Genomic DNA, 13,048 nt, shown 5'->3' on the forward strand with positions numbered 1-13,048 from the left:
TCAGTTGGAAAAGCATGCAACTCTTTTTTTTTTTTTTAAAGAATTTATTTATTTATTTGACAGAGAGAGAGACAGCCAGTGAGAGAGGGAACACAAACAGGGGGAGTGGGAGAGGAAGAAGCAGGCTCATAGCGGAGGAGCTTGATGTGGGACTTGATCCCCTAACGCCGGGATCACGCCCCTGAGCCGAAGGCAGAAGCTTAACCGCTGTGCCACCCAGGCGCCCCAGCATGCAACTCTTGATCTTGGGGTTATGAGATTGAGCCCCACATTGGGTTCTACTTAAATAAATAAAAGTTTTTAAAAAAATCTGATGAGTGTATATACAGTTTCTCCCCGGCCTGTGAGTGCCATCAGATGCTCGCAGCCAGTGAGATTAGAGCAAAGAAACTATTCTGACTCTTCTCAGCCAATGAGCATTAATGTATTCTACTGTGGCTGTTTCCAGCCAGTAAGCTGAGCTCTTCACTACACTGCCAAAGTTAAATGTGTCCTGTGATGTACATTGGTTTTTTCTGCCCTAACCTCCCATTCCGCCGTCACTTTTGTGTTCTGGCAAACAAATCCAACCCAGACTGGCTGACCAAAATGTATAGCTAGTCATACTGGACCTACAGCAAAGAAATAAAAGGGAGAGTGTTGTGTTAGATGTTAAAATACAGGTTTTCCAGAGGCTGTAGACCCTCCCACGCATTGGAGAAAGAAGCAGAGAGTCTAGCTCAGCAGGTAAATAGGGATATTGGTGGGAATCCTTTGACTTAGGTAAGTCTTCGTGACGGGTCAGGGAATCTCAAGATTGACCAACAAGGGCGCCTGGGTGGTGCAGTCGTTTAGCGTTTGCCTTCGGCTCAGGGCGTGATCACGGCCTTCCTGAATCGAGTCCCACATTGGGCTCCTCCGCTGGGAGCCTGCTTCTTCCTCTCCCACTCCCCTGCTGTGTTCCCTCTCTCGCTGGCTGTCTCTCTGTCACATAAATAAATGAAAAAATCTTAAAAAAAAAAAATTGACCAACAAATATCTGAACAGGCGCTGGAAGAAATTACGGAAGAGAGACTGGAAGAGCGATGACTGGTGTGCAAAGCCTGCGTCACATCCCTATGGGGACTGTGCCAGGTGGGGCTCTTTGGGCTGCTGCTAAATAGCGAGGGGTGACCGCCAGGCCTCTGCTCTGGGTCTGTGATTGTGCTGTCTGTGCTCTCTGCCTCTTCTGCTTCTCAACCAGCTTCCCTACAGCATTCTCCCCACTGCAGATCTGTGAGGCTCTGTAAAGCTCCTGGTTCCCACTGCTCCACCACTTGGTTTGGCTTTGGGTTTTTGTAGCAGGTGTCACTGATGTCCTGCCCAGGTCGTCTGGCCCACCTTGGAGTTCACCTGCAGTAGGGGTAGACAGTCTCCACAGCCTGGCAACTCCCCACCTCAAGTATCCATATCTCTTCTTCTCAAAGAGCTTTTGTGTTTTGTGTTGTTGTTGTTGTACCAGAAAGCTTTCTGGACTGCAAGAATGTGCATCCCCAAACAGTGAATGTCAGAAGTCACTGCATAAATGCCCCAACCCTCTGGTTCTTCAGTGGGACAGTTCTGAGGTGTGACCCTCATGGTGTCCCAGGGCGTCTCAAGAGGGATTAAACTACAGTTTCCCGTGGTGGTAATCTGCTTATTAATATACCTTATATTGGCTTTTCTCCCTGCTCTGCCTCACTTCCCCCACGCTCACTTGTACCTCCTTGAAAGACCTCCCAATAAACTTCCTGCACAGAAGTTCTTGTCTCAAGGTTGGATTTTGGAGGTCACAGTTTTATGTGACCTCAGGGGCCATATTTTCTGACTCCCAGCCCTTATGACTCTAAAGTTCAGAATTCTGTAAGCAAATCTGATTTGTCCAGATCAAGGGTGACACATGCGTTCCTGGTTCACTTACCTATGGGGTGGTGCGGGGAGGCATTGGCTTAGTGTTATTTAGGACATAAATGGCATTTCTTGTACACCTGACTTCTCCATGCCAGGTGTCATGCTGGGCAATCGGACACAGAGAACAAAACCTAATTTCTGCCCTTAAAGCGTTCTAATTGGGAAGTAGACTTATAAATAATACTTACATCACAAAATGGTAAGTTCTAGAACGGTGGGGGGAGGGGTAACAAATGTTATGGAAGTAAAATAACTATAGGTTGGGGCATCGAAGGGTGGGTAGAAGGTCACCCAGAGAAAGGGTATAGAGAGGATTTTCCAGGTAAAGGACAAGCAATGGAGTGATGAGAGAACACAGCCGCCTCTGGCCACCAGGCAGTGTCTTACCGTAGCAACTTCTCTTTGCGTTTTGTTTTCTTCCTAAGAGGACCAGTGAGGCACCAAGGGAGAACCTTGAGTACTCTGGGTTGAAGCCTTCCGTTATTTTCCATATCAATGGGAAGGTGTTCGCGTGTTTTGGAGCCAAGGGACATATTACTTTGCAGTTGAGGAAGAAAACATTTAGAGGATGGTGGAAAATGGAAACTTCGAGCATAGAGCCAGGATAAGCAGTCCGTGTTCTATGGCTCATGGCAACTGCTCCTGGAGTCATCAGGAGTAATATTTATAATCAGATAAGTTGATGCTTTGGATGAGTGCCTGAGACTCTTCTGCTTCTGGAAAGCCAAATTATCTGTCTTCCACAGACGTGCAAGAGACTTCTCCTCACATGGAGGGACCTGACAGTGAGGATGACATTGAAAATATTTAATCACCGTATCGTAGATACCAGACCAGTCAGATGACACAGTCCATAGCCATCGGGATGGCTGCACAGAGTGTGTGCAGGCTGAACCCCAGCCCTGTTTAGGGTCCAGCAAACCTGATACTTGTTTGGCAGGAGAGGTTGAAGGACTAACCTGAGACCATACAGTGACAGGGCTAGGAATGGGAGCCAGGTCTCCTGCATTCACCGTCCAGCCCTCTCTGCTGCACATCTGACTGCTCCCTGGCCTCAAGGCCTGCAAGAGACAGGTGCCCTACTGGTTTATCCTAGACTTGACTCATACCCAGGGCTGCCCGGGCAGGGTGTCTGATTCTCGAGGGATCCCAGGTGGGGAAAATTTTGTACCTCCACTCTGCGAGTTCTAGCTCTTAGACTGCTTGTCCTAGTGTTGATTCTTTATCCACTAGTAAATAAACATCTACTATTTATGCTTTTACCTACATCTACTATTCATGTTATGTAACATGTGTAATTACAACCCTAATTGATTTGCAAACATAATATGTCGCATAACATGTGGTAAAGGACGCAGGGGACTAGTCAGTTTTTTAAAAGTTGCCGATCAGATGTGTAGTACGCCTCTATCGTTTTCCTTAAATCCGCCTAATTCTGACTCCAAGTCCTCATCCTGCCAGGCTTATGAGAAAGGTAACTATCTACCTTCCTCTTTTCAATCCATAGGCTTGTGCAGAAGTCCAGAGGTCTTATGCAACACCAAGGCCCTGCCTTATCATCATTATTCATTTGTTCAACAAATATTTATTGAACACCTACCACGTGCCAAGCCTGGCTCTAGGAGCTGATAAGTAGGGATGTGCGAAAGAGGTTAAATCCTTGCCCTCTGTTCCAGGCTGAGCAGCACTCTGTTCCTCACCTGGGCCCCAGGAGGAACTCACTGGTGAAGCTAGGATCGCTCCTCCTTAGGAGCTCATGCAGCCCCTCCCCACGAGGTGCTGCCTGTCTAGGCACTGCCAGGAAGCAGGGAGAAGATCTCCATCTAGATGTTTCTACACTCCTTCCTGAGGGGGGACCTCTTCTCCTAGACCCATCTCTTCTCAAAGGCATCCTCCCTGGGCCCTCCCTCTCCAGACCACCCTTCATGATCCCTCAAGGCATAGTTTTTTTTGAGATCATAAATGTTAGGTTTATTTCTTATGATAACATACATACGTCAGAATACTCAGAACAAAATTATTTTGTATTTAATTCAATGACTTGTTTTTGTTTTAAAGATTTTATTTATTTATTTGACAGACAGAGAGACAGCCAGCGAGAGAGGGAACACAAGCAGGGGGAGTGGGAGAGGAAGATGCCGGCTCCCAGCAGAGGAGCCTGATGTGGGGCTCGATCCCAGAACGCCGGGATCACGCCCTGCGCCGAAGGCAGATGCTTAACGACTGAGCCACCCAGGCGCCCCTAATTCAATGACGTTTTTAAAACTTGTGGTAAAATTCACATAAAATTTACCATCTTAGCCATTTTTTTAGTGTTCGGTGGCATCGAGTACCAAGGTGCAAAACTTTTACCCGAAGAGGCTATATCCAATTTTTAGCTCTGCCCAAATTTTCCAGGCAAAGCATTGCAAAGCCTGGAAGTCTGTTCGAATGAAGGGAAAGGGAACCAATGTAATGTTTTACTCAACCAACCTGACACATAAACATTGTAACTGTCAAACCAAGTTACAGTGCTGACGTGTCCCCGCTGAACTTTATGCCATATTCCTACCATATACATTTGGTCAACACCTGTGCCTTAGTGTGTGTGTGTGTGTGTGTGTGTGTGCCCGCGCACACACACGGGCACTCGAACACCTGCGAGACTTTCAAAGGTGGTTCTGTCTGTTACCAGATCACTTTCTAGTCAGAGTCCTGCTGCCTCTTCCTGATCTCCTGAGAAGGAGATTAGCCTCCACACCACTTCAGCCTGATTCCCACTGACGCCAGCTGGGAAAGTCCCTGATAAATGCGTGCTGGGCCAGGTATTTTCCGATCAAGGCCCAAGGATTGTTTGGGGATATCTACATTGTTACTGGGGACACTGAAGACTAAAAAGCTGCCAAGACACAAAAGAATGGATCTGTGAGGATGGAATTTCTTTCATTGTGACAGGACAAGATTTTTGAATGGAGGAATTGTTTTCTGCTTCACTCACTTTCAAGGATGACCGTGTGATTTTCACATGTTTATCCAGCAATTTAAAAAGTGTGTGTTGCAGGGCGGGGGTGGTTTGCAGTCCTCTTGCTTGGCAATTTCATCTTCTGCAAATGGTATAAACCATGACTGCTGTGCCAAGGACTCTGATTTCTAACTTCCCCCTGAGTTTTGTCTTCATAAATTCAACTTCCTGCTCCCCCAGGATATACTCATGGAATCTCAAGTTCAGTATGTGTGGAACCAAAGTCATCATCTTTCCCCCAAAACCAAGCCCTCTTCCTGGCATTTCTATTTCTTTTTTTTAGAGAGAGAGAGAGGGCATGAATGAGGGGGTAAGGTGGGGGAGGGGCGGAGAGAGATGGGGGGAGAGAATCTTAAGCAGGCAGCATGAAGCCTGACGTGGGGCTTGATCTCAAGATCCTGAGATCATGATCTGAGCTGAAATCAAGAGTCAAAACCTTAGTCAACTGAGCCACCCAGGCTCACCGCCCCCCCATGTTTCCATTTCTATTAATGGTGCTGTTCTCCCTGTTCTTTGTGTTTACAGTCTTCAAATGATCTCTGGGTTTTTCTTTTCCCTTGCTTCCTACATCTGGGTAATTAGAATATTCTTTAGATGCAATCTCCGTAAGATCTCTCAATCCACTCCTCCCTTTCTATCCCCACTGCCAGTGCCCTTTTCCTGGCCCTCCTAAGCTCTTACCTGAACCATTACAGTTATCTTCCAAAGTTGGTTTCTTCACATTGGTGTCTGGTTACTCCTGTGATGGTCTAGCTCAATCTTCCTGGTTATGTTTTCAATCATATTACTAGATGGTGAGGACTGCATTTTATTCATTTTTATATCCCAGTGCCTAACATGGTACCTGGTACATAGTAGGTACCCAATAAAGACTGGATTAAATTTATGTTGTTTTCCTACTGAAATTTTTTCAATGGCTTTCCATTCCCTACTGAATGAAGTGCCAGCCTGACATCTGAGCCTTCCATTTAACAAAATGGGTTATCACTTAACTAAACTAACTGCTTTTCTACAAATATTCTCTCTACTCTCATACCTCACACTCTTTGCTGGTACTTTCTCTTCCATTTGGAATGCACATCTATTAAAATTCTGCTCATTTTCCTTTAATTTTTTATATTTAAAAATTTTAAATGATAAGCATATATTATTTTTATAATAAAAAAAGCTCTCAACATTTTAAATTTCATATGTTTGAAATATTTCATGAAAAAATTTGTTTGACTCTTCCCATCTGGACTGTTATATAGACATTCAAAATTGGGTGTTTATTATATGCTATTGTTTTTTACATTTCTTATGTTTGAGATTTTCATAATAAAGTTCTTAAAAATACTTACCAAGTCTGTATAAGAACATAAGAATATTTATAATTTTAGGTGAAAAAAAAGCATGTAGTAATTGTTGGTGATGCCCACTGATAAGTTCCCTTTCCCCTTCCTAAGCACTTCCTCGGAGTTATGTGTGGCCTTATGACTTGCTTTGGTCAATCAAATGTGAGTGGAAATGACGTGTGTAACTGCTAAATGGAAGTCCTGAACAGCCACCGTATGACTGACCATGCTTTCTCTCCCGTTTCAGGTTCGGACGATGTTCAGATGGTCGAAACTCCATCAGTCTGAGTCCCTGTGTAAGTACGACCTGGAGCAGAGGCTCTGCTGACCTGAGATGGACTTGTAGAATAAGTGGGAACTAAACCTTTGTTTTTCTAAGCCACTGATGTTTGGGGGCTGTTTGCGGTTGCGGCATCAGGTGGCCACAGTTCTGACTGATGCAAAACAGGAGGCAGCTTCGGGCAGTGTAGATAACCAGATATCCTGAAGGCCTTACGACCACAAAAGAACAGAGTCATTTTTTAAATGCATTGCTGGGCTTGTAAGAAGTAGTAAGGCAATTGTCTAAGGACAGCTCTTCCCCCCAAAAGTGAGTTGAAACTAGAACTGGGGTGGGGGAATGGGATAGACTGGTGATGGGTAGTAAGGAGGGCACGTATTGCATGGTGCAGGGGGTGTTATACGCAACTAATGAATCATCGAACTTTACATCGGAAACCGGGGATGTACTGTATGGTGACTAACATAATATAATAAAAAAACATTAAAATAAAAAAAAAAAAAAAGAAACTAGAACTGGGAGTCAAAGTACTAGGAAAATAAGAAAACTGGGTTATCCTGAGGGCCAGTGTAGCACTGTAAGGAGCCCTAAAGCATCAGAGGGTGGGGACACCAAGAATCTGAGATTCCTGCATTAGGCCAGGACACTCCAGAAGGGGTAGAAAGTCTCAGGTTGGTATTTTCCCCCTGCCTCCCATCAGAAGCAGAAACAAATGCTCACAGTAGGAAGGCCATTAAGATCCATGTTTGAGTTCAAATCCAAGATGACCAAGCACAGAAGGAGGCAGGCTGCTGAGAGACAGTCGGCAGAAAAAGAACCATCTGGTTTAGAACCCAAGAATCTGAATATTGGAATTCTCATAATAGCATATATTTTTTAACTTGCAAGAGTGCACTAAGCAATGATTAGGTGCTAGGCATCACTGCAAAGATTTTTTTCAAATTTTAACTTATGTAATTCTAATAACAATTCTATGAAGCAAGTATTATCTCCCCCATTTTATAAATGAAAACGCTGAGGCACAAAGAGATTAAGTAAATTGTCCTATGTCCACATTTCTTAAGTAGCAAGGCTACAATTTGGATGTAGGCAGTTTGATTCTAGAGTCTGCACTCTCCACCACTATGTTTTGCTGCCTTTCTAATATAGAATCGGTACATATGGAGAATTTAAAGAAATAAGGGGTGAAATACCGAAGATGAGCAAGCAACCAAAGCCCCTCAGGGAAGACCAGGTAGATTTGAAAAAAGAATAGTAAAAGAACGCTTAGAAATGAAAATTAAATGGATTAAATGGTTGGAGGTAAGCATTTGATGAACATGTTAAATATCTGAAGAACCATCAGTGAATCGAAGAACTAACTGCAGAAACTATCCAGAATGTTGCATGGGAAAAAGCGGGAGTATGAAGGGGAAGGTTAAAGATATGGGAGTTAAAATGGAAAGTTCTAACACACATCTAGTTGGAGTTTTGGAAGGAGAGGATAGAGAAAATGGAGGAGACATAATATTTGAAGCAACAGTGGCTGAGAATTTTTCAAAACTGACAAAAAGAAAAATCTGCAGATTTAGGAAATACAGCCTATCCCTAGCAGATTAAATTAAAAAGAAGTGTATGCCTTAGGCAAGTTTATAGGGAAACTGGTGAATACCAGGGACAATGAGAAAACCTTAAAAGCAGCTTGGGAGAAAAGAAACATCGCCTAAAATGGACTGACAATCAGACTCCTAGCGGACTTATCAATAATGACCGTAAATGCAAAGAGACAGTGGAATAATATATTCAAAGTGTTGAAAGGAAATATCTGTCCACTGTATATCCAGAAAAGCTACATTTCATGAATGAGAATAAAGTGAAGACGTTTTCAGATAAACAAAAACTAGCAGAACTTTACTAAAGGAATTCGCACCCATCCCTCCAGATTCATCTCAAATGTTACTTCTTCCATGGAGCTCTGGCCTGATTCTCCTCTTGTGAATTTTAGTAGCATTTTATTTGATCCTGTCTCCTGAGGCTTATCATATTCACAGACTGAGATTATATGTGCCTTTTCTTAAGCCCTCCCCCCCACCACTGCTCTCGCCCTCTCTCATTAAAGGCCCCAGGAACACTTTTGTGTCTAATTCATCTTAACTTTTTGTATAATTCCTATCATGATATGTGTGTGTAGTATTAATTAATAATTAATAATTATTAGTAAAGTAATAAGTAATTAATAATCATTTGTTGAGGCCCACTGGTCAGTCTTCTCCTGTGTTCTCTCTCTGTTTCATAAACTACCCATTCCCAAAGATGTTCCCTTCAAAGAGGGTGTTATGATCAAACGCTCTTTAAAAATGCTGCAGGGAGTACTCTATCTCCCTGTTGGAAATCCACAGTTTAAGTCTGCAGTTCCCCAAATTATTTGATAATACAGCAACTCCTTCCACTCTTCACCCCATGAATATCTCAAGAGACTGGTGTACAGAAGACAATGACTTATTTGAGTATCCAAGCCAGAGAGTCAACATTTTGGACCCTAGTTCTATTAACAATTAAACACATAATTAGTTTTTTTAAAAAGATTTTATTTATTTATTTGAGAGAGAGAGCATGAGCAGGGGAGAAGCAGACTCCCGGCTGAGCAGGGATCCCTGAGCAGGGAGCCCGATACAGGGCTGGATTCCAGGACCCCGGGATCATGATCTGAGCCAAAGGCAGACACTTAACGACTGAGCCACCCAGGCGCCCCACCACATAATTAGTGCAAGTCATGTGTTCTCTGGCTCCTTATTTATGACATATCATAAGCAGATCATATCTTATCATAAGCAGTCCCTTCAAACTCTCTAAAGTTCCATGAATTAGAGAGCATTTCCTCTTACAGCCAGTCAGTCATTCCACACATATTAAATTCCTCCTGGGTGGCAGTGTGCAAAATACTGGGCATATAATGATGAGTAAGATCGGCATGCTTTCATTCGCCACCAGTTGAGAATGGTTTTCTAGAGCCCACTATTAGAACATTGTTCTTTGGTTTCTAGAATCAAATTTCATCTAGTTAAAAATTGAGCATTTACTGTCTCCTTTATTATGTGTATCAGGTTGTGGAATGAATCTTTAAAATCTAAATTTGTGGTCTATCTAGGCTTATGACTCTGTTTTACCCAAGAGCTCCATTGTAAGACTCAAAAACTTAACATGATCACTTAAGTGTCTTTAGATTTTCATCTTTTCATCCGTAACTTTAAGCGTGCATCTTTCACTGTCTTTGAAAAAGTTCAATCCTCCGTAGTTTAAAAAGCGAATTCTAGTGATACGGTGTCAACTGAGAACTATTGTGTATAGACACTGTTCTAAGCATTTCACGTGCATTATCTCATTTAATCCTTGTGACAACCACAAGTGCTAATACTATTCCCATTTTACAGAGGTTCAGTAACTTTCCCAAAGTCATACAGCTGGTGAAGTTGGGCTTTGACCCAATGCAGTATGGATCCTGTCTGTACTCTGAACTCTAATATTTAACTGCCACTGTTCTTCAGATATTTTCCAGAGGTTTTCTGAAGGAAAGTTAAGGGTTAAGTTCTCTGAAAAGCTGAACAATCATATGGGATTTTTAAATGTCTAACTCCAGCCAGGTAGTATAGTGAGGAGGTAATGAAAAATTAAAAGCCTTTTTTTTTTTTGGCTAATCTTTGTGTTCTGAATATATTCATGTGCCAGAGAATTGCACTTTAGATAATAAGTTAACAAAAAATTGGTGGTACACTTTAAACCTGACAGCTCTGTGTGTCTGATATGTTCTGCGAAAGTAATTTTAAAGATAAGACTTTACTCTCAAATCTGAAATAGGTTCTTTAAACATATCCAACACCCTACAGTATTTATGGAATCGTTTCAATTATATGGAGAAAAACTATGGTGCTAGGAGGAGAGGAATCTTCTAATCATAAAATATTGTATTGCCAGAAAAGAAGCAAAATATAATAAAAGAAACGTGAACCAAACAACGTCAGCGAGAATTCTTGGCATTTAGTTTTAGAAGCCATTTTGCATGGAAATGAATAAAATATAAACACAGCACTTTATCTAGGATATGGCAAGAAACTTCAAGATTGTAATGTGCATTAAGATAACATTCCAAACCTATCCTTTCAAGTTTTCAGCCAAGAATTTGTTTTTACAATTTCTTTGCAGTTGGCAAACAGCTAGACTCTACTGGAGATATCAGTTTTCATGCTTATGGTCCCAATCCCATTGTGTGTAACTATTAACTTACTGTATGACCTTGACAAACTCACTCCCCTCCACCCCAACCCAAATTAAGGAGGTAGATCTGTTAGGCTCCTTCTTATTTTAAAATTCTGTGGTTCTAGCCTATGGATTATGACATAAAACACCATAAAAAGAGCTTGGTAGAGGGACAGGATTTTCTTAAATTTGGGCTACTTAAGCATCTGTGTGTGACCTACCTTCGAGCCAGTTATAAAGAGAATGTAAACATGGCAGCCAGGGCTCATCAGTGATTTACTTGGTTTTGGTGCTGGTCAGCAGCTGCTGTGTTTGTCTCAAGTCCCCAAGCACCTTCTGTCGTTCACAGAGACAGTCCGTCCATGTGCTTCCTTGGCTCCCCAACACGAATGGGGTCTGAGAGATTCTGGGCAAAGAAGCAGTGATCACAACTGCCATGGGCCATAAGATGACCTTGAATGCCTTCCTAAACTGCAGGGAGGTGTGGACCCTGTGGCACCCTGCCCAGATTGCCCCCTCGAGACTGAAGTTCGTACGCCCCCAGCTGCCTTGAGGGTTGGCTGCTGACAGTTCTTCAGCTCAGACCCCTCAGGGGACAGCCTCTGGGTGAAGAGAGCTGCTTTGCCCACAGCCACCCCACTTCCCGGGCAGCCTACATCTGAGGACTGCAGATTCCATGGAGAGGCTGGTTAATGGCCAGTGAGAGAAGGAACACAAGCAGGGAGAGTGGGAGAGGAAGAAGCATGATGTGGGGCTCGATCCTAGAACACCGGGATCATGCCCTGAGCTGAAGGCAGACGCTTAATGACTGAGCCACCCAGGCGCCCCAGCGGGGTGTAACTTTTAGGGGCTGTTAGGAGCTCAGTAGTGCGGGTTGAGCGGTGCAGCTTCTCCCATGGCCCATAGATGTCGCCCCTGAGCACTCCTCAGGAACCTTCCCGCCCTAAGATCTCTTTCTCAGAGTCCCCTTGTGGAGAGCCAGACCTGCCACAGAGACTTACAGAACGGAGTTCGAACTGGGGCTCTGCTTGGTTCAAGGCTGGGTCTAGCGGTAAATTTCGTCTTTAGTAAAATGGAAGTAATAACTACTTCACAGCATTCTTTATTGTGAGGAAATGAGGAAATGAGTCCAAAGCACATAGCAATGATTAGCGGCAATAATTTAACGTCTATTGAGCACTTACGTGTCATGACATGTACTTCACCACACAAAAACTCCACGAGAAAGATAATATCCCTATTTTACAAATGAGAAAACAGAGGTGCAGAAAAGTTAAACAACTTCTCCAACGTCACGCAGCTAATAAAAGTCAAGACTTCAAATCCAGACAGCAAGCTGGACTGCAGAACCAGCGTTCTCAGCGAAAATTCTGCTGTCTCCCATTGCTAAACAAAAATTTTTAATGTATTTGTGTGACGATAAATAAAAGCCCAATCATGTCACCTGATTCCAGAAGGACCTTTAAAGCGAGGCAATTGTAAAAGAAAAAGTTTACAAAGAATTTTTTACTCTTGTTAATATTTTTGTGTTATTATCGATAATGCTGATTTTTGCTTTGAATCAACCCTTTTTCATCAGGGGAGTGAGTGAAACAGTGGGAGGGTAGGGGCTCCCACCCTCTAATGTGACAGAAGTTGCTCCCTGAGACCATTTATTTATGTTGTTTCTATTTTAATGAAACGTGCTGAATTTCTGTTTTAATTATAATGTACTAAGTATGAGGTCAAAGAATAAATAAAACAGGGGCTCCTGGGTGGTGCAGTCATTAAGCGTCTGCCTTCGGCTCAGGGCGTGATCCTGGCGTTCTGGGATCGAGCCCCGCATTGGGCTCCTCTGCTAGGAGCCTGCTTCTTCCTCTCTCACTCCCCCTGCTTGTGTTCCCTGTCTCGCTGGCTGTCTCTCTCTCAAGTAAATAAATAAAATCTTAAAAAAAAAAAAGAATAAATAAAACAATGACATGTTTCACTATTAGGTAGTAATTTTGCATACTAATAGGGTTTAGGTTATATCCTATTACCTAGGCTTTTAAAAATCTCCCTCCCTGGGTCATTGGGAAGTACATTGGGAAGTATGGGGGGAGAGGGGCTTTCTGGCAAACACCCCGGCTGTCCACTCCTGATCCCTCAGTTATAGTCTATTTTTGTGGTCTGTTATTATCCAGTGGAAGGCCTTTGTTTCACATTTCACTTCTAACCTAGCCAGATTTATGCCATAATTTTTATCTTAGGGGATAATGTGTTAACAATGCTTGTTTGGACCCCTGTTATACCTTTAAGGTGAGGGAAGTCTGT

At 43.0% G+C, this 13,048-nt stretch overlaps 1 protein-coding gene across 9 annotated transcripts in view; it reads left to right on the forward strand.

Annotated features, from left to right (window-relative positions):
• Positions 1-13,048, forward strand: part of LOC123799449 (uncharacterized) — an 80,710-nt gene that overhangs the window by 40,070 nt on the left and 27,592 nt on the right. For all 9 annotated transcript variants that reach the window (XR_015721555.1, XR_015721556.1, XR_015721554.1 and 6 more), the window contains exon 3: positions 6,491-6,539. Coding sequence is in view for 3 of the 9 variants with exons in the window: in XM_087855391.1 (XP_087711517.1) it covers positions 6,491-6,539 (49 nt within the window). In the remaining 6 variants the exon portion in view is untranslated. The remainder of the gene's footprint in view (positions 1-6,490; positions 6,540-13,048) is intronic.

The sequence above is a fragment of the Ursus americanus genome, chromosome 24, assembly GCF_024610735.1.
Source record: "Ursus americanus isolate L20-20 chromosome 24, mUrsAme1.1.p, whole genome shotgun sequence".
NCBI lineage: Eukaryota > Metazoa > Chordata > Mammalia > Carnivora > Ursidae > Ursus > Ursus americanus.